Source organism: Leucoraja erinacea, chromosome 33, assembly GCF_028641065.1.
Source record: "Leucoraja erinacea ecotype New England chromosome 33, Leri_hhj_1, whole genome shotgun sequence".
NCBI classification, from domain to species: Eukaryota; Metazoa; Chordata; class Chondrichthyes; order Rajiformes; family Rajidae; genus Leucoraja; species Leucoraja erinaceus.
Genome location: NC_073409.1, coordinates 11,913,441 through 11,935,637, shown reverse-complemented (window position 1 = coordinate 11,935,637; position 22,197 = coordinate 11,913,441). Strand labels below are relative to the sequence as shown.

At 42.4% G+C, this 22,197-nt stretch overlaps 1 protein-coding gene across 1 annotated transcript; it reads right to left on the bottom strand.

The window, feature by feature from the left end:
• Positions 1-1,235: 1,235 nt before the first annotated feature.
• rab11a (RAB11a, member RAS oncogene family) lies at positions 1,236-21,719 on the bottom strand. Its single transcript, XM_055661342.1, has 5 exons — positions 21,450-21,719; positions 11,098-11,293; positions 10,084-10,277; positions 8,542-8,622; positions 1,236-1,942 (listed from the first exon to the last, which is right to left on the bottom strand). The coding sequence occupies exons 1-5, from the start codon at positions 21,487-21,489 to the stop codon at positions 1,803-1,805; spliced, it is 651 nt and encodes a 216-aa protein (XP_055517317.1). The 5' UTR covers positions 21,490-21,719; the 3' UTR covers positions 1,236-1,802.
• Between the last annotated feature and the right edge of the window lie 478 nt (positions 21,720-22,197).

Here is a 22,197-nt window from a genome sequence, read left to right as displayed (position 1 = left end):
CTCAGGTTAGAGGTGGGAGCAAAATATAAAATTGCAGGGTATAGACAGGGTAGATAGTGGGTAACGTTTTATCAGCAGAGATATCTAAAGTTAGGCTTAGGGAAAGAGGTTTACAGAGGATTGGAGGAATACTTTTTTCACCAAGAGGGTGGTTTATATGGTGGAGAAATACTCTTAGTTATTTAATGATCATGTACATATTTAAATGCTAAGGCATAGAGAACCATGTATCTATGCTAGTAAATTGAATTAGTATAGATTGACACTTGATCAACATGGTTCATGATGGGCTGAAGGGCCTCCATGCTATTGTCAGGACTGTTACAGGGGAAGATCAATTAGTTCATTTTTTGTTCCAAAGAAAATAACCCCAACTTAGTTGAAGTATATAGTTTAGCGATACTGCATGGTCCATCGAGAGCAAGCCGACTATGGATCACCTGCTCACGTGAGTTCTATGTCATCCCACTTTCTCATCCACTCCCTACACACGAGGGGTAATTTACAAAGGCCAATTAACCTACAAACCCACATCTTGGGATATGGAAGAAAGCAAAACACATGGAGGAAATCCATGCGGACACAGGGAGAACGAGCAAACTTCAAGGTCAGGATTGAACCTCGTGGGGTTTTAAACAAAGTGAAGATTGACAGGGTTAGAGTGGAGGAGCAAACCTTTTACCCAGATGTGGGGTATGGAATTCACAGGCAAAAACTTTCACTGCATTTAAAACGTGCCTGATGAGCTCCTGAAGAGCTGCAACCCTCAGCTAAGCACCAAGGTTGTGAAATAGAACTAATCCAAATAACTCCATTTAGCTGGCAGACAGGTTTGCTACACTTTTTTACAACAGCTCCACAAGCACTGAACATCAATGCTTCTGGAACTCCTGAAGAACAGAAACAAGTGTGTGGATTAGGCAAAGCAGCTTTAGATGTATGGATTCTGTGTGATAGACGTATTTAATCATTATCCTTCTGGAGACAGACAGAATTGATACCACCAACAATGTCCCATACATAATGGGATAATCCCCCCCCCCCAGAGATCTGGGACAATCTGGGTACGTGTGTTAAATTTAAATACACACGTGGTAGAGTGTATCTGTGGAGCACATGCTCGGCCCAAGACCAGGATTGGTTCCAACACCAAGGAATTGTCATTTGTCTACCATCGTCTAACGCCCAGTCCTGCAAATGGTAGCCTTACCTTGCCTTGAAATAAACAAAACAAATTCCCCAACATTTCATTTTAATTAAGATTTAAATGCACAGAATATATTTTAAACGGTTATAAACTGAAAATTTGGAAAACAATCATAGTACATGCATAAAATACACAGGAGTAATTTACAAAACAACAATTACATTTAATACCAAGAAACGTGACAGAAAGAAATGGAAGGACAAATTAGTGATTGAGTGGAAAAGAAACGCCGTCTGTGTGGTTAACACTTCATGAACATTCCTATTGTTAAACAGCACGTGAATCTTGTGAATCTTGTAAACCACCTACGATAGTAAGGCTATATGGGTGTTTTATTCAATTTGCCCTTTTGCTAAACACCACTTAGAAAAACCATCACTTTACATGATAAACTTATTTTTACACTACTTGTGAATATTATAAAAATGTTCCAAAGCTGAAATTAATTTAATGCAGTAATTTGCTTAGAAAGACAGTGCAACATGTTTAAGATAATTGTCACATTAATCAGCAAGGTTTGAATTACAAAAAACAAACGGCAAGCATGACGTACATACAATATACCGAGGCCCAGGGAATGGTGAAGGAAGTCAGTTCAGATGTTTTGACAGCACTGCATCTTTGGTTTGTTTTCAGTAGTTGGAGGCATGTGAATGGGGACCACATTATTACTTGGTGACATGTCATTTTCACGCTTGTCCGATATTTGCTTTTGAGACACAATACGATAAATTTCTAAAGGGAAATTAAAGAATTAGTACGACAATCCTCAAACTGAAAAAAAAAATTAAGCTAACTAATTCAGGGATCATTTTTGCTCATTTTACCAAATGTATTAATTTAGCATTGACAAAAATCTTGGTGACAATATAGGAGTGTCCCTAGAATAAAAATGGACAAGCCCTTTTTCGTTATTTACTCACCTCCCTTCGCCCAAGTTTGATGCCAAGCCAAGATTGTCATCTCAGAAACAAACAAGCAGTAAGCCCAAACCTTGTTCTTAGTAGGTTACAATGTTTTCAGTACATGGGTAATCACAAATCAACTATGAAATAATGGCCATTAGTTTACATTGTTAAATTTAATCTAAAGTGATCTCTGCCAGGTGCATTATAATCTGCCTTTAGCCAGTAAGCAGGAGTTGAATGTTCCCCAGGAGAGACAGTTTGAATCATTTCAAATAACGTCGTGAAAAGTTAGGCTAAAACAGCCTAACCAAAAAACAGGTTTTTACATTAACTGAAAACAATCTTATTTGTGTTTCATTTTGTGAAAAAACTAAATTCATAAGATCCAACAGTATATCTTTAAATAAAGAAAAAGTCACACAAACTAAGAATTTTCCACAATTCAACTAAAGGAAGTGGACTTTAAACCTTGTTTATTTTCCCATTATTTTATTTTCCCGTCTCCTAGTTTACTAGCCAATGCAGTAGCTTTTGCTTTGTTCACCAGGGGTAAGAAAGCAACATTGAACCACAATTCAATAGCAGGACCAAGAGGCCAAGACTGGTCGTGCCAGGAGCAAAAAGGTAGGTTTCGCCAGTCTGTTGGAGTGCAATATCTCTACAGTCAATACAAACTCCAAAAGAATGCATTGGGCCATTGTCATTAAGTGCCAATAGTCATAGTGTGGGGCAAATTCAAAATCAACTAAGCCCTGAAGAGCTGCTGTAATGACGCATTACCGATTACTACAGATGCACCATAAAAAGCATCCTATTTGCATGCATCACAACCAGCTTTCTTTCCCCCTCTCCACCCTCAGACTCCGTCTACACTTCATATTGCCTCAGGAAAGCAGCCAACCTAACCATGGACCACCCATACTTCAGTCACTGCATCATCGTCAGGCAGAAGATACACCCTGAAAGCACATACAATCAGACTCAGGAACCGCTTTGTCTTCTGATTTCAGACTATTGAATGGGCCTCTCATACGCCATGGGTGTAGTCCCAATCTCGCAACCTATCTCAGCCCTTCAATTTGTTGCTGTCTGCACTTTCTTTAACTGTAACACTATTTGCATTCTGGTTATTTTTCTCTCTGCACTTTGTTGTACTTGTGTTGTACTCGTGTATGGTACGATTTACCTGGATAGTACACAAATGCATTTTCACTGTGACATGTTATACACAACAACAATTTGTAGCTTGAACCTGTACACCCTCTTTAAAGACCCTCTTTACCTCACATTCTCAAGCACCCTAGAGTATGTCCCATCCTTATCAGTCCTCCAAATGAGTATCACAATTAAAGGTTCAACACAATCTGTTCTGCTTATGTTAGTAATTGATCAATACCATCCGGTATCATCGTACAACTATTTTCCTTACAATCAACAAGACCTGCAAACTTACTAGTCATATCTCTGAATTTTCATATCCAGAATTTCTCTCACACTCTCACTGTGATGAGATAATGAAGGTGAGCATCCCTTTTTGAATTTCCTCATTACCACAATCATGGACAATCGACATTGCATTGTCACCTCCTCTTTTGCATCCCTAGGCCACACCAACAGATTCCAGACCCTGGAATGTTAATCTTGTTAGCGTTGTTAGTCTTGCCCTTTAGGCAGTACCAAGAAGCCCAATTGATCTTCTCAGTGACTACTTCATATCCAGCAAAATGCGGCAACATACACCTGGACCCCCCCTACCCCCATCACCAGCAGCTCCCATATGGTTGTAAGAAAATCTTTGATCCTGCTACCTTTTGCCGCATCAATTTCAACACTAATGCCAATTGAAATAAAGCCTACACCAAACACATGATCAAAACAAGCAAATCTCCCCAAGCTCCCCGATTATCTCCAGGCTCAGAGATCATGGTTACAGACTACACCGTCTTTTGCCAGTTAATGCAGCAACTCAGATTAGACAGTGGATCATTCTGCCCTCCACAAACATTGGTGGATACAACTTTGGATTAACTCAATCTTTGAAAAAGCTTTTTAATTTCCACTTTAATTTATGAATGTGGCTTCATCTATATGCAAAATCAACAACACTGCTGAGTGATGACCTTGGATACAGCTCTACATTCCACAAAGGACGTTCTAGATATCCGATAACTGGAGAGTTGAGTTCCGTAACTTCAGTGCATGGAATTCAACAGTTGCCAGCCATAGAACACAATCACAAAAAGGTCAACGGGATTTGTAAATTGCTTATTGTACAACACGACCCAGTCATCGCTTGCGGTTTATTGGAAGATAGCTTCAAACAAAGTTTGCTCTGTTGTCATGAAGAGACTGGTGAAAATTTGGGACTCTGCATTGCCACCACCCAATAACATAACCAAACCCTTTCAGACCAAGAGCAGCTTGGAGGACAAGTCATCAGAATTTGATTGGGTTGGAATTTACTGGTGGATCTGTCCCATCATTTTCACCCTCCGTTCCAACTTCCAGGAACGATGGGGCAAGGACAACAGAAATCTCAGGTAACTGACAAGGCAAAGGTATCCAGTGAACGAGTGAGAGTATAGGATTGATAAAGAAATTAAAAGAAATGAGCCAAGTTCAGAAAGAAATACTGCACAGAGGAAAAATAAAATATTTGTAGTATTAAAATCTGAATTATCTATCTGAAGGATTTAATTGTTAATTTGCTGGCAAGAGTAGACTGCTATTAATTACATGATTTTAGTGGAAGTTTAACACACAATTAACAACACATGAATTTCACAAAATCAAGGATGAGCTAATAGTAGAACAGTGCAAACTCCCTTGTGACAGGGCGATTCATAGGTCATCGCTGCACTAATTATGCCCCAATAACAGGCTCATTCTCACACCATTAGTTTTCCAGAAGTCCCATTGTATATAGATAAGAAAACGTAGAAAATTAGAAAATTGAAAGGGAGCACTGGGCTATTTGGCCCTTAAACCTGTTCTACCATTCAACATGATGGCTGAGCATATAAATTTGTGCATTGGATCTCCTTTCTGACAGCAACCCCACATTAAATTTAACAATCTAACCTCAACTGTCTGATAGCGAATTCCCCCATCTACAGAGAATTCCTGACTTGAAGACATTCTCCCTCCTCCGCCTCAAACAACTTGTCCCACATCCTTGACCCATGACCCCTGGTTCCAAAATCCTCATTAACAGGAACATCCACTGTTGATTCCCATCGCAACTTTACAAGATTCAATGCGATCCTCTCTCATTCTTCTGATCTCCAGTGGAAATGCCCAACCTTTCCAATCTCTCCTCAGTAACACACACTGACATCCTACGAGTCAGTCTGAGTAACCCTCACTGCACTCCTGCTACCAGAATATCCTTCCTCAAATGGGACACATTATCAAGGTGTTCTCACCAACCCCCCCCACCCTTACAATTGCAGCAAAACATCCATGCTCCAGTACTCAAAACTTCAGTTTACACTTCAGACTTTTTCTGTAAGATTACTCGTATACCCAATGTTTCTCCTTTTATTTCAAATCCCCTGGTGTACCTCTGCTTAGTTCTCAATTGTTTGCAGGCCTCAGGTCTGTGGCTTTCTTAGGGAATACATCTTATTGGATTCAATACTATCCCTCATTCACCTACTACCGCGTGTCAGTAGGAGGAACCTCGCCTCGCGGGTCAGAGTCGGCGGCTGGGGCCTGGGTCAGCACCACGGAGGCTTCAGGAGACGACTCGGCAGCGTTGTGGGGCGATCAGTGCGACTCTCATGATGGCGCAATCAGCAGTCGATGAGCATTGGTGGGGGGGGGGGGAAAGAAAGACATTGGGGAGGGGGGTGTGAGACCACCGTGAAGAACTATGGAGGACCCGGAGTGGGGGGACCGCCGTGAGGGACGGTGTGAGAACAAAGGGGGACCCAGAGTGGGGGGGGGACACACACTCTAGTTGTAGAACCCTCTGCCCAGGGGATAAGCTTGCGTTCATTTGTTCATTAAGGTGCCGTGCACATGGCAGCCAGCCAACAGTTGCTCGTCTTTTCCAATTTCACTTTTAATTTAATTTTAATTTCAAGTTTTTGTGTACCTTGTTGTGTGTTGTGGTGTTGTGACTGTTGGCAGACCAATTTCCCTCCAGGGATGAATAACATTTTATTGTATTGTATATCAGTGTAATTTTCTTTATTTAAAATTATGACAGTCATCTCAATCCACCACACCCCTCTCTCCATCTCAATGAAGAACTCTACCATGTAGCAGTCACACTACGTCAAGGGTCTCCAGCATCAAAACTGTTAATTAATCTGTTTGGATCACACAATTCCCAGTCCAGGATTGCCTGTTCTGTGGTTAGTTCTTTGACATATTTGTGCAGAAAATCATCCCATGTAGATTCCAGGAATTTCCCCTCCATACTATTGCTACTAATTTGGTTAGCCCAAGTTGTGGGTGGATTCAAGTCACCCATGATTGCAGTTATATCGTCAATGCACACGTTCTGTTAGTGCCATCCCCAATATCCCCTACTACTATGGGGGGGGGGGGGGGGGGGGGGGGGGTTCTGTAGACAGTCTATTTTTTGTCCCATAATACTTCTTATGTATTAAGAAGCCGTACCCCTAAAGATTTCACATCATTGGTAGACAAAATGTTGGAGTAACTCAGCGGGACAGGTAGCATCTCTGGGGCAAAGGAAAGGGTGATGTTTCGGGTTGAGACCCTTCTTCAGACCGAGAGTCAGGGGAGATACAGAGATAAGGAAGTGCAAGGTGTATGAACGAGACATCAAAGGAGTGGAGATAAAGGAAAATGTAGAATAGATCATTGTTAGTTTGTTAGGTAACAACAAGCAAACGGATAAAATGTAATCAGGGACAGTCAGACTGGCCATAGAACTGGGAAAGGGAGGCCTGGAGTGAGGGGGGAAAGCAGGGGTTACTTGAAGTTAGAGAAGTCAATATTCATACCACTGAGGTGTAAGCTGCCCAAACTAAATAGGAGGTGCTGTTCCTTCAATTTGCACTGGGCCACATCATTGGAATCAATATCCTTTCTCACTTTCCTTTATAATCAATAACACCATTCCACATCCTTTTCATACCCAAACTAATACTCCATACTCATGTCAATTCTCAGTGTCCACAATCCCAATAATGCCCAAATATTAAGATGCCTTTTCTCCTTTGGAAAAATGCAACACCTCATTCTGACTGAACTACTATTAAAGTGCCCACAAAGGTACGCTTGTAAAAAAACAGCTCGGCTGTCCTGTCCCATGCAATCACACAATAATAATACGGAAACTTACACTGAATTCAAACTGGAGACAAAACACAAGAGATGCTAAGATCTAGAGCAAACTTTTTTTATTTTTAAACAGCAAGAGGAACTCAGCAGGTCAGGTCGTATCTGTGCAGGCAATGACAACTATCTCTTTGCCACCATAAATGATATCTGACCCACTGACTTCCACCAGCAGCTTGGATTTTTTTCTCCCAAACTCTGCACTTGCTAGACTGTATTGGCAGCTCATTTGACAACCACATTGAGGTTTGTCCAGCACAGAAATAATTACACAGCCAGCTCATCACTTCTGAAATTCTGCCACCGTTCTGCCTTGGTACTTGTTTAGCTGGATGAGAGGTTAAACCCTGGGTTAGTGGCTATTTCACCACTTGTACAGGGTTCTGATCGAGACAATAAAATGAGGCTCTCCAAAGGCATCAAGATCTTTCTGCATGATACGAGTCAAATCAAGTATGATGAATCCACCAGAGAAGTCTGCTGTCCAAAGTGGACTAATGTGAAAGTCTGTACGAGTTGTTATATTAAGGCAGAGGAAAAGATCTTTTTATCTACCGAGAGATATTACTTACTGGGTGTGTAGTGCAAGCACTGGTTATCTGAACTATTCACAATCACCACCCAAAATATTGCACACAAAACAGTGAGATTTTTTTAATATCTCTTGCAAGATTTCCTCCCCATCTCAGAGGCTGATGGCAGTGGGAATTCTTGTTTTTCATCAAGTTACAGCTGTAAATGACAGGAAGTTGTTCCAAGCTGCATGCCCTGACGTCTTTGAGTGACCGCACTCTGGACGTGCAGAGACAAGCCACAGAAGCCTCCCTCAGGAAGACAAATCACCCAAAAAAACCACCACTGTCCCCCACACGAGAGGAAGCTAGTGTCACAAATAAAAACCGCAATTACCTTTATTTTGCACAATGTAACTATTAGCACATTGTTTATCAGGTCTGCATCTTGCATTTTAAGACAATCTTTATTTTAGCCCCAATGAATCAACATACTTGTGGGGTGGGAGATTACAACCTTCACGTGCACAAATAGATCAAATAGAACAAGTTGACCTACAACTTTAGGCTGTGCACACCATACACAGGAAGAACATACCTGTGAGAATAGTCTGGAATGCAGTCTCTACATTTGTCGAGTCCAAGGCTGAAGTTTCAATAAATGACAGTCCATTTTTCTCTGGAATGAAAGCCATAACAATTTCATCACAAAACAAATCCTTATGTTATTTTCAGCTTGTTTGTCAGGTCTGGGCAAAGGGCAGATCAGTTGCTCCTTTTCAGTGACCAATAGAGGATGTCCAAATCACCGCACAAATTCCATGGTGGCAGAATGTTCCTCCTCCCACCCTCATGGTGACAGGCAACCAAGCCCCAGCCAGTTCCCCAACCATCACTCAAATGGTTCCCCAACCATCACTGCTTTCCACTGCAACCTTGCAGTGGTTCGTTTTAGCACAGCACGAAATCTCCACTGATCTGCCATGCTCACCTCGGATTCAGATTCAATCTATATTGTCATTGTGCAGTGTACAGTACAGAGACAACAAAATGCAGTTAGCATCTCACCCAGAAGAGCAAACATAGAATAATGGGCAGTAAAATATATATATATATGTACAAACAGTAGTAGTAGTAGTGCAATTTTTTCTGGGGGAGGGAGGGGGGGGGGGGGGGGGGGGGGGGGGGGGGGGGGGGGGGGGGGGGGGGGGGGGGGGGGGGGGGGTGACTGGCAATCGCTAAGGTGCAGAGTTAAGTAGTGTCACAGCCACAGGGAAGAAGCTGTTCCTGGAACGGTGAAACCTATAGCGCCTCCCGGATGGTAGGAGGGTAAACAGTCTGTGGCTGGGGTGAGAGCAGTCCTTGACGATGCTGCGCGCCCTTTGCAGACATCGCTTGCTTTGGACAGATTCAATGGATGGGAGTGAGGAACCGGTGATGCGTTGCCGTTTTCACCAGCCTCTGCAGTGCTTTCCGGTTGGAGACAGAGCAGTTGCCATACCATACTGTGATACAGTTGGTAAGGATGCTCTCGATGGTGCAGCGGTAGAAGTTCACCAGAATCAGAGGAGTCAGATGGACCTTCCTTAGTCGCCTCAGGATGAAGAGACGCTGGTGAGCCTTCTTGACCAGAGTTGAGATTGTGGGTCCAAGAGAGGTCATCGGAGATGTTCCCCAAATTGTTCACCTGCTCCTCAAATTGTTACTTGTTTGTATATTTTAATAAATTTAATCTAGTTTTATAAATTCTGTTTTTATATGAATTTATAAACAGCTTTGTGAATGGGTGAAAAACTCTCGACTACCCAGGATCACAGGGAATGATTTGGCCCAAGTGAAGTTGCACCAGAGAACCAGCCACCTGACAGATTGCTCTAAACGTGGCAGGTCCATCCCCGGGGAAACTGGGTGGAAATCAAGATTTGTTTTGATGCCTTAAAATACTGAACATATAATCTGCAGGAGACGGGTCCTATCCCCAAGGCAAATGTTGATCAGCCACAGAGCAAAGTCCCTCACAAGAAACCCAAGTTCAGTCAAATCCTGCAAAGAGTTGGAAGAAACCACCCTTCTCTACACATTAATTTGTGAAATCCATTATTAAATAGAAACGGCTCAAAAACTGGCCTGGATCACAAACCTGCAAAGGCCTTTGCCTCGTCTGTGGGCACAGCTCGGAGGTGACGCAGATCACTTTTGTTCCCCACCAGCATGATGACTATATTATTGTCCGCATGATCCCGCAGCTCCTTTAACCACCTCTCCACATTCTCGTATGTTAGGTGTTTGGCAATATCATAAACCAATAACGCACCTACAGCTCCACGATAATACCTATCACAAAACAAAATCACAAATTAGCTCAGTAACACTAAAGAGGAATTCAACCTTTAAGTTAGACTGTAATGTTGGATGATTGAACTAGAATAAAATGCTAGTTCACCCAAACTGAAACAGTTTAATGGCTTATATGTTTACATTTGCTGTATACAGCTGCTCCTCGACCTACGATGGGGTTACGTTCCAATAAACCCATCGTAAATCGAAAATATCGCACATCGAATACGCAATGCGATATATTGCGATCACGTGAGCGGAGGTGACGTGCGACTCGCTGCCGTTGCCGATCGTTTGCCGATCATAAAGTCAAAATATTGCAAGTCGAAGCATCGTAAATCGGGAAGCACCTGTACTCTAAACTGACCTCATTCACTATTGAGTAAAAGACTAAAACAGGGAACATCAAACCAAATTGGCTGATCTGACATTTGCAAACAGCAACACCCTGTTAACACCCAGCCTTCCTCACACCCCACCCATATCTCATCACCGCTTCCCTTCCCCACCATCTCTATGCAAACCAGAGCCAAAATATATCTGTTTCCTCCCCAGATGCTGCCTGCCCTGCTGAGTTACTCCAGCACTTTGCTCAAGATTGCAGCATCTGCAATTCCTTTCTTCACTGCTATTCAAATATCCAGCTTGCCCTCTAGCTGTGTCTGAAAGTTCTCAGTTGGACAGCCTGCTTTCCCAAGCCCATAAATACTTCACCCCACTGCACCCACTTCATCTCTGTACCTGCATATGGGAGCGGTAAGAGGAAGGAGAATTCCATACAAAGATAATTCCATGATCCAGTAAAAGGCAAACTTACGCTGATGTGATAGCTCGGTATCTCTCCTGACCAGCTGTGTCCCAGATTTGGGCTTTAATCGTCTTCCCATCCACCTGGATGCTTCTTGTTGCAAATTCCACTCCAATTGTGCTCTTGCTTTCAAGGTTAAACTCATTGCGTGTGAAGCGTGATAAGAGGTTGCTTTTCCCCACTCCCGAATCACCAATCAGGACAACTGCAGAATAGTGAAACAATTATTGATCAAATGCAGTGCACTAATCCAAAGGCCTGTGGCCAGATGCAGTTAGAAGCGACATATGAAAAAATCATTCACTGCCTCGTACTCAAATCCTACAATCAACGACAGCAGCAAGTCCAGAGTTAACAGCCTTTAATCGACTAATGTTAGGAATTGTCATCAACTGCCATCATCACACTGCCGAAAAGGGAGAGTCTGGACTGCATGTGGCCAGACAATGATTCCCAGCTCCTCCGAGGAATGCAATGGATTGTGCGGGAGACAGCAGGAGTCAGCAAATCCAAACAAGAAATGGGAGGCCCTGGGATGCAACCCTGCATCAACATTCACCAAGATCTATTATCATGGCAAAACATTAGCACCACCCCCACATCCCAAAATCCTCAACATCCGAAAGTCATTGAAGACTTCAGATTTCCCAAAGAAATCCCCACATAACATCGCACTGTGTTGTAAAAGCATGGATACTGGAGAATCCTCTGGTCCTAAAACACAGATTTCTCTTCCATACGATCAGTAATTCCCTCACAAATATTTCCAAATCTGCCCAGGACATTACTTGACCTTTCTGCACAGCTTTCTTGCAGGTAAGAGGCAAGCATTGTGGCATCATTGCATTATTCTAGCCAATACGATCAACTGACTACAACCGGCACTGGTTGATTTTAACTCAGGATAGGCACAGAGAATAGTATCAGGACAGTACAATCACTTGTGGAGCAGGAACAGAGACAACTTATTGTCAGTCTAGAAATTCAGAAAAACAGATTTGTAACTGCAGTCACCCAGCCTTTTGCCATCCAATACAATAACCTGGCCATATTGTTCAGTGCTACAATCTGTTCAGACCCAATTTATCACAAATCAAGATCTCGCATTTTTTAAATGCCTTCAACAATCTCAGGACACACCAAAACAAAACTTTTGAAGTGTGGTCCGTGTACTAATATTGGAGACAGCTATGGCACAGTTTTCCTATCATTTATGAACAGGAGGTGTTTTCTGTAAATGTTTTACTCCTGGAGAGAACATCTGGTTAGGATAGTGGAATACAACAGCATGCACAGCAAGAGCCCAACCAAATGTAATAACATATTGCTTTGGTTGTTGGTTAAGAGATAATCCCAAATAATGACTATTTGACTTTGCCGTTGTTTGTGTAAATATCACCAGTCCACAACTAATCCCCTTCTCACCGACTTTGCCCTAGAGAGAGTACCTAATCTTTTCTCCTCCCTCCTCACTGACTGCTCCCTTTAATGTCCTTCCAATGACAGCCTCCAAACTCCAGAGGAACCTCCTCTGCCCCAAAATGCTCTCACCCATCTCCACTGATATCACTTATTAGCAGTCCCTATTAACAATAAAGAGTTTGTTTCGACTATGATATTCCATGCTGCATCAGTGAAATCAGCATATAAAGCCCACTTAACATCAAGTTCCTTCACTTCAGTCCTTCCTGGACAATTAAAGTTTCTAAGATAAACATGATTTCACCACTCGGGCATCAAACAGTGGCAACTTGTCCAGAGCAGGGAATCACATTAAACAATGGCCACCTGTCAGCAGAGCAGGAAAAACTAGTCGGCAAAGTCGAACCTCACAGCAGTTCCTTTAATGCATGACCTCATCATTACAAACTTGCCATTGTGCAAGCAGAAGTTGATCGCAAGCAGAAAATGGAAACTCCAGGCAGGCCTCAGATTACACTGCCAACCATGTTATCACATTGTTAAAGCAAATATCTTCATTATTCATAACACTCAGCTGGACCCCAATTACAGACTTCAAATGCAGGAGCAAAGCCAGTGGCTTAGTCCTGCCTCAAGAAACTTAGGTTACACTTCACGTTGCACTCTAATTTCAGCTTTACTTTGACCTTGTACAAAATTGAGGCAGTGTTACAATGCAGCCCCACCCAACAAAGATACTTTATATTGCAATCCTTAAAGATACTATGACATAATCTACAGAAGATCCTCCCGCTTTCAACTCATTGCTGCATTGTAGGATGAAAAACAAAGCAACCAAGCAAACACTTTCATCCCCAAAACCCTGGGTGTGGAGGGCAGGGAGCAGGACAAAATTACACTTATACATTGCCCTTAAGACAACAAATATTCCCACACAAGGGATTAAAATACCAAGCCATTTAGGAATTGATAAGACACTGACTCATGGAGAATGAATCAGCAACCCGACCTCAGTGATGAGCACCATGGGTGAAATTTCTCTGGACCACGACAGGTTTCTGCATGTTCTGTGTGCCTGCTCACCGATCCCTCCCCCAGCACCCAAAGAAACCCATTATCCAAATTTCTTTAAGTGACACAGTTGGGGTAGGGCAGAGATATTAAACTCAGAATGCTATGAGGCATCAGCACAGGCCCAAGATAGAGTTGCTTGCTGATTTCTGGTTCGCATCCAATTCGCAGAATTGCAAAACATAACTAGAGATATTCCAAGCACCTTTCACAACCTCAGGACAATTCAAAGCTTTTTACTGGTAATGCGTTAACTGAGGTGTCGTAACATCTGCATGTGGCAAGATCTCACACAGAAAAGGGAAATATGTTGTAGATGACAGCAGATATGCAAATATGTAGTCATTGAGAAAGTTCCTGTCTTTTCCAGTTGTTCCACCTAGACAGCAGGTGGATCCTAGTTTAATATTTCATTTGAAAGTCCATACAAGGTTCACTTTGGATGTCCACTCAAGCTCTCAGAGTGGGTCAATCCACTTCGACTCAGGGGAAACTGTTATAACTGAACTGTGATAATAACTAACAAAAAAGTAATCAGCTTTTGTTGGAAAGCATTTGTTCTATTCAGCACAGTTGTGCTATTGATAAGCTTCCTTTGGAAAATAAATGCTTGCATTTCTACAAACCTTTCACCATCTCAGGAAGTCTCAAAGCACTTTGCTTCTATTGTAAAGTAGGAAATGCAGCTGCCAATTTGCAGAGCAAAGACTTACAAATAACATTAAGATAACTGATCAGTTCATTAGTTTTAATGATGCTAGGATAAACATTGTCAGGGATTTCAGAGAACTCCTATAACCAGCTAAGAGGCAGAAGGGGCCTCAGTTTTCACATTTTTACTAAAAAGTCAAGACTTTGAGATGCCTTGCTTTCTCCATACTGCTGGCCTCTCCCTCTGCCAGTTAACAGGGCTCTCCACTGTGTCTCATTCTTTCTGCACTGCTGCTACTCCTGCTTTCCTCTCGACCAGAATAACAAATGTCCTCACCTTACACATTCTTCAGATCATCTGCCATTATTTTTGCCATCTTCAACAGAATTCCACACATCCTTCTAATATTTCGTAGTGACTATTCCATTGACTCCCTACTCCATTCTTCCATCTCCACCAATCAGATCTCATTCCCTGGCACTTTCCAACACAACGTGGGGAGCTGTATCACTTATCCAACCTCTTCCCTTCCACCATCCAAGCAGGCAAGCAGGCCTTTAATTGAAGCAGCAATTCACTCACACTTTGTTTAGTGTACATTATTCAGTGCTCATGATATGGTCTCCGTTACACTGTGCAAATTGGGAGACCATTTCTCAAAACATCTCAATCCTGTCAGCAAGGTGACCCCGAGGTTTAGATACATGGCATTTAACCTCACCAACCTACTCCCACTCTGACCCCAGTCTTTGGCCTCCTACACTGTTCCAATGACGCTCAGGGTAAACTTGAGCAACATTTCATCCTCCATCTGGGCACAATGCAGACCTCCATTCACTGAAGTTAACATGTTCACAGTTTCTCCCCCCCCCCCCCCCCCCCCCCTCCCTTTACACGGAGGTTACTGGATATTTAAATTTAAGTTTGTTTCGTTGTCTCCAACTACTGGTTTATTAAGTAATTGTTACCTTAACAACTTTGGAGAGCATCCCAGACACTTCCTTTTATTTGCCACATCCTTCTTCCTAGAATTTAAATCACTTGTTTTGTAGTTTTCTCAGTTCTTTACCTGGAACACACTCTACCCTTACCGTTCTTTCCTCCCTCTGCCCCACAATGAGACAATAAAATTAGTAATTGGCTTTAGTTTCTCTGAGGCATGATTTCTTGTTGCAACAAATTAAATTATGCTTGAATAGTTATGGACAGTCGGTGACCTGTTTATTGAACAGACAAACACAGTGTAATATTTTCAATCCGTCAACCCTGAATCTAAAGCCAAAAAAATGACAGGTCACTGGGAGGTGGACATTTTGGGAAGGAAAGGTAACATTTGATCAGCATTTCTGTCTAAATGGCAAACCTTTCCTTTCTGCATCTGGCTGGATCCAGGCAGGGCTGCTGTGAGAACGATTATATCAGTCCTTTTAGAACCCAACCAAGGCTGACTCGAGTTTAAATTTCAGATGCAAGCCTGGATTTTTGATTAACAATTTCAAAGTATGCAGCCAGTAGCAGGATGAGAGTTTTGAGCATGTCCAGATCTCAAATGGTGGAGGAAACATATCGCAGCTGCTGATAAGCTGGGTGTTTCTGGAAAGAATGACTTGTGTATAATCAAAGCTGGAGCAGAAGGTCGAGAGGTGATCATGCATTAAACTGTATGCCAAAACAGATAGGGATTGTTTTAAATAGCTGATATTTAAATTGACTTTCCAGAGAATTTTTTAATCCACACACAATGAAGATGTGGAATAGGCGGATAGTTGCCATGAGCAACAATTATCTAGAACTAAACTCATTCAAGTCTTTAAAATAATAAATTAGGAACATTTCTATGATCTACTGGAGAGCTACAGACTGGTTCAATTGAGGGCCAAACTGAAGCTTCTGCTGTTTCAGTTTGAATCTCAAACCCCTCACCCTTATTTACTAATTAAATTGACCTTAGATATTGTCGTTACCCAATACCATTCCACAAACATTACAAAGGAAACATTCTCTTATTTAATGCTGATGACAACCAAAATACATTACAGAAGCAACTTACTGCAGATTTGAACTTAGAAAAAAAATAGGAACTGCTTGGATCAGATAACACCCAAGGAGCGTGAAATGGTAAACATTGCAGGTAGATGACTTTTCACATTTACTTTAATGAAAGGTTCAATCTAAAATGTCCCCTCCCAGGTGCTTTCTAAATTGTAAAGAGCACGTAATTACCTGGTTTTGTAAAAATGGTTTCATATTTATATCCAAATGTTGCATGATCTTTCAAAAGTGATTATGTCCATTTTATGTTGAGGTGAACGGTCAAGGCAACAAAGAAATTAAATCAGGAAAAGATAATTTTGCGGAGATTATTGTTGGTCAGCTTAAAACATCGGATGGAGCCATTGGCTGGGTCACAAAATCAAAGGAAAGTGCCATCCATGCCGTCACAATAAAAGCCTTAGCCTGGGCAAGAACAGCTGGTTTCATTCCCAGCAAGATTTAGGTAATGCTGGGCACGAGCTGCATCTCAATAAAGAATCAGCAATTTCATTTTCCCAATTAAACAGATTCACATTTTTATGACAAGCAGATTCACTTATAGTTCATCCAGATATATTTTGTTGGAAATTCCAACTATCCAACAGCAGTAAAAAAAAAAAAAACCCTCCAATGGCTATTTATATTATCACAATGTCAGCAATGTTCTGCACCAAAGATTCTGGAATACCTGATCAATTCAGTGTTCAGTGTTGCAAGCAAAAGCTGTAGCAGCTGGCTCAATGACAAGATAGCAAAAAAGCACAAGTCACTTTTTCTGTTGATTCAGACATCAGTATGAAATCCAACATTAGGTCATGGAAGCATAACATTGTCTACAGCCTTTTTTTCCCCCACAGACGCCTGCTTCTTAGATGGAAATGCACAGGTAAATCCAAGTATTGGAAAAGGATTTAATTTCAGACCATACACGCAAACACTGCGCCATTGCACCGAGTGTGGTTACAAATGACTGTCAGTTAGAATTTGTTTGACTAGACACAATATCACCATATCCCAGAGGAGAAGCTGGGCATAAGATTGGGTATAGTTTAACTGCTAAGGGAAAGTCAGGTAGGCGAACCGAACAAGGATATACATTAGCAGGTAAAATGTAGAAACAAGGAGCTGCAGATGCTGGTTTACAAAATGTGCTGGAGTAATTCAGCCGGTCAGGCAGCATCTCTGCAAAACATGGATAGTGATATTTTGGATCGAGATCCTTCTTCACAGTCCATGAGCCTGAACATTATGAGCTATAGATTCTGGGTAGCACTGGTTGCCCCTTAACTGCATTGATGCACAAATGGATCTTAGGATACAAGTCCATAGTTCAAACAAAGTGGCAACACAAGTAGATAGATGGTAAAGGAAGGGTACGGTATACAAAATTTAGTAATCCAAAATGTGTTTAATGTACAAAGTAATGTTGCAACTCCAAACAAATTCGGTAAAAAAAAAATGTAAGCCATATTTTAATATTTTGTGTAGCTCTCCTCAGCACTTTACGGGATGTGGCAGCTTTGGAGGGGGTTAGAGTATATCAGTGCGGGCTTATTATTGTCAAGCATACTGAGATACAATAAAAAACAAAATTGAGCTATTGAGGCAACTATGCAAGGACATCACGCAGTGCCCAAGATAAAATAAACAGAGCAGGATACTATATTAGTAAGAATATTAGCTTAACTTGGACTGGTGTCTTTAGAGCAGTAATAGAGGCAACCCAACAGATGTATATAGAATTATGAGGGGCATTGATAGGGCAGGGAGAGTCTTTCTCAGGGTTAAAATGAAATATTTCTCATGGTTGAAATATCAAATATTAGAGGGCATAGCATTGAGGCAAGATGTGGAAATGTAATGAAGATGACAAGGCAATAATTTTTTTTATTTTTTTTTTTTTAAACAGAATGAAAGGTGCCTGGAACGCACAACTGACTGAAATGGTGAAAGCAGAAATGATAATGTTTAAGAAGCTTTAAGACGAACACATGAACAGGCAGATGTGCAGTTTAAATTGGCCTTATGGTCAGCATGGAGGGCTGAGAAGGACTATTCCTCTGTTTTATATACTGCACTTCGCCCTGATGAGCTCACAAAAGACAAACTTCCATATTTTATTGAGAAGCATTGCAAAACAGTATTTAGAAAGAATGTGTCAATTGAAGTCAGTTCATACAATCAGCAAACTCTGTGGCCTATTGCATAAAAAGGAATGGTGAATTTGCTAAAGTGACAATGCAACCCAAGCCCATGACCAGATTGCTAAAGACAGCTGATTTTTAATAGACAGATTAATATTAAACAATCAAACAGTTGTGCGTTCACAGATCTTGAAGCCATGCACCATAAACCCAGTTCAGGTTAATGATCAAATTTTGTCCAATTACAGACATGGTTGGATAATGCAAGTTTAAAATAACAAAAAGAGTGAAGCAACAGGAACTGTGCTTTTAGTAAAGCAGCTTTGGTTGCATTAAAAATTAAACAACTGCTTACTTCATCACATCTCTCCTGCTCAACAGCAATTACAGCAAACCTAACAGGCAAACATTTTCGTTCAGATGTATAGAAAGAGGTGGCCATTCAGCCCTTTGTCATTCACCACGATAATGGCTGATCATTTACTTCCGTACTACTTTCCTGCGCTATCCCCATATCCTTTAATTCCATACATTTAAAATATAACAACCTGCCCTAAATATACTTTTCACCTGTGCCCCCACATCCTCCTTGGGCAGGGGGTTCCAAGGACTCTAGGTGAAGAGGAACCCCGTTATCTCTAAAATGATTGACCCTTTCCTTAGAAACTGTGACCACTGATTCTAAAATCTATCAATTCCATATCACCCTGCTAAACACCTTCAGAGTTTGAAATATTGCAATGAGATCACCCATTATTCTTCCAAAAGCTTGAGAGTCGAGATCCCAGTTTGCTTAATCCCACTTGACGGTTCAAACTGTTCAGTCTTAGACTCATGCTGATGCACTGCACTCCCTCTATCACAAATACAAAGCAAAGTTGGGGTAGGATATATAGTAACTGGTAGGGTGCTAAGGGCATTAATGAACAGAGAGATATACGAGTCATAGGGTGTTAAAGGCAGCACATGGCTTGCTGCACTTGGACTGTTGTGTGTAGTTCTGGTCACCACACAATAGGACATGATTGCTCTGGAAAGAGTAAAGAGGAGATTTACCAGAATCTTGCCCAGATGAGATGCCTTCGGTTATAGGGAGAGATTGGATAGGCTGGGTGTGCAGGAATGAACAACAGATGCTGGTTTAAAACGTAGACACAAAATGCTGGAGTAACTCAGCGGGACAGGCAGCATCTCTGGAAAGAAGGAATGGGTGACATTTCGGTCACTTCCCTTCTTCAGACTGATGTCAGGGAAATGGGCAGTACAGAGATAAAATGTAGTCAGAGACAGCAAGACTGGTAGGAGAACTGGGAAGGGTATGGAGAGAGAGGAAAAGCAAGGGCTACTTGAAGTTAGAGGTCAATGTTCATACCACTGGGGTGGAAGCCACCCAAGCGAAATGCGAGGTGCTGTTCCTCTAATTTGTGCTGGGCCTCACTCTGACAATGGAGGAGGCCCAGGACAGAACGGTCAGTGTGGGAATGGGAGGGGGAGTTAAAGTGTTGAGCAACCGGCAGATCAGGTAGATTTAGGCAGACTGAGTGGAGGTGTTCAGCGAAACAATCGCCGAGCCTGCACTTGGTCATGGATAGGCTGGGTCTGTTTTCCCTGGAGCAAAGGAGGTCGAGGTGACCTGATAGAAGTATGAGTTTTAAATAGAAAACATACTCAAAATCATTTGACATTGCAGGGGAATCAAAAAACAAGAGATCATTGGTTGAAAGTAGGAGCTTTAGAGAGGCTTTTTTTCCCTTTTTTTAATATAATACAGAGAGTGATTCATATCTGGAGCTCACTGCCAGAGGAGGTGGTGCAATCAGATACAATTACTTTGTTTAAGAGATTTTTACTTGAGGGATAAAAGTATCCAATCCTTGTGTAGGCAAATGGGATTCATGTACATGGTCGGAAAGGTAATTGAGGACATGGTGAGCAGCAAGGACTCTTTCTGTGATGTACTATTCTGACTCCGTGGGTAGGAAAACCAGACCTGTACTCGTATTCCAGATAGTGTCTCCAGGCTCTCTAAACCTGAAGCCAAACATTTCCATGTTTGCATTAAAATCACCCGTAAAACAAAAGCAGATTATCATTGCCTTCTTAACTGCTTGTTGTAGGTGTAGTGACTCATGGTTAAAGACTCTGGCTCTCTGAATACAGACAACTGCCAATCCCTCAAATTAAAAAAAACAACTATTTTATCTACCACAATGGATGACCTCACTTTTTCTAGTCTACATTCTATCTGGCATGTCCTGGCCCATTTCCTTAATTTGTCTCGATCTCCAAAGCGTCTCCACATTCTCTTCGCAGTCTACTGCCACCTAGTTTAGTTCTGAGGGCAAGCATGAATATTATTCCTGATCTCCTTATCCAATTCAGTGACAAGTTGTGAACTGGCGTCCCATGCAACGCTAAAATAACCCATTGCCTGCTCTGTTTTCCCCCCAGACAAGGTTTTAAAATGTCACTTCAGTATATTATCCCAATACTATGCGCTTCAAATTTGTTTAATAATCTTTATGTTACTCCACAACATAGACATGTTATTGGTCTGGGCCTAATCAGATGATCAAATTCCTAAACTACCAAATATTATTATTTATTTTTTTTTAAAACAGGGACTAATTTTAACACAGGATAATACTTCGAGACTGTATTTCACGGAGTAAAGCCCAAGGTACGCTGTGAAAACAGACATGTGATTATAAAAGGATCTCGTCGGGTCAGAAACCTTGGCGCAGCGAGGGAAAAAGCAATTTATCGAATAAACCTGGTCCTGGCTCAGCGCAGGCGGAGAGTCTAAGACAGTCAGTGTCACCCTTAATCACAAGGAACACGGCAACTGGAGAAGGGAGAGAGCCAGAGGAAGGGCCGGGGCAAGAGGAAGGGCCGGGGCCAGAGGAAGATTCCAGGGCGGGGGAATCAGCCACGGCTTGAGGCGCCCGCGTCGCAGAAACCGCCCACCGCAGCGGGTCAGTTGCCTCTCCCCGGGACTGAGAGATCAGCCGCCGCGGAAGGAGGTGAAGGACACTCACCTTTGAACAGGTAATCATACTCGTCGTCTCGCGTCCCCATTCCTGTCGGTATTAAAAATAAAATTAAAGGAAAAGTTGGAGACAGCAACCAAACGCCAGTCCAATAGAACACTGACTCTGCACTTCCTCTTCCGGGCCAAAGTTCATTAAAAAAAGCTTCTGCTTCAGTCCTGCAATTATTTTACGCGATTCCTATTGGGTTTAATTGGGAATATTACAAAATCCCTCCAGACTCTGTCACTGGTGGAGGATAGCAAGTTTCATAGATCAGCTTTTGAAATTGGGCGATATTCTTACGTCATTGGCAGGAGGGGGAGGGACGCCAGTGGTCGAGGTGCGAGTTGGGATTGGACAGACTCGCTGTCAATCATCCATCCACCACCCGGTGGGTGCAGGCGGCCTCTGGCACCCCCAGCGGCGGTGCCGAGCATGACTGGCAGGAGGTGTGGCCCCGCCCCCACGCCGTATTTTGGTGGCTCCTCCCCTGCCGCAAGCCACGCCCCTCAATGCACGGAGGCTTCGCCGAAGCCCCGCCCCTCGCAAGAGGCCCCGCCCCCTCGTCATAGGCCAGCCCGCCCCGCGCCAGAGGTCCCGCCCACCCCGTGGTCAAGGTGACGCAAGAGACCGGTCCCGGAGACATCATCTCTCTATTCCCTTTGTAGATGCCGCCTGACCCGTTTAATTGCTCCAGCATCGACACAAAAAGCTGGAGTAACTCAGCGGGACAGGAATGGGTGACGTTTTAGGT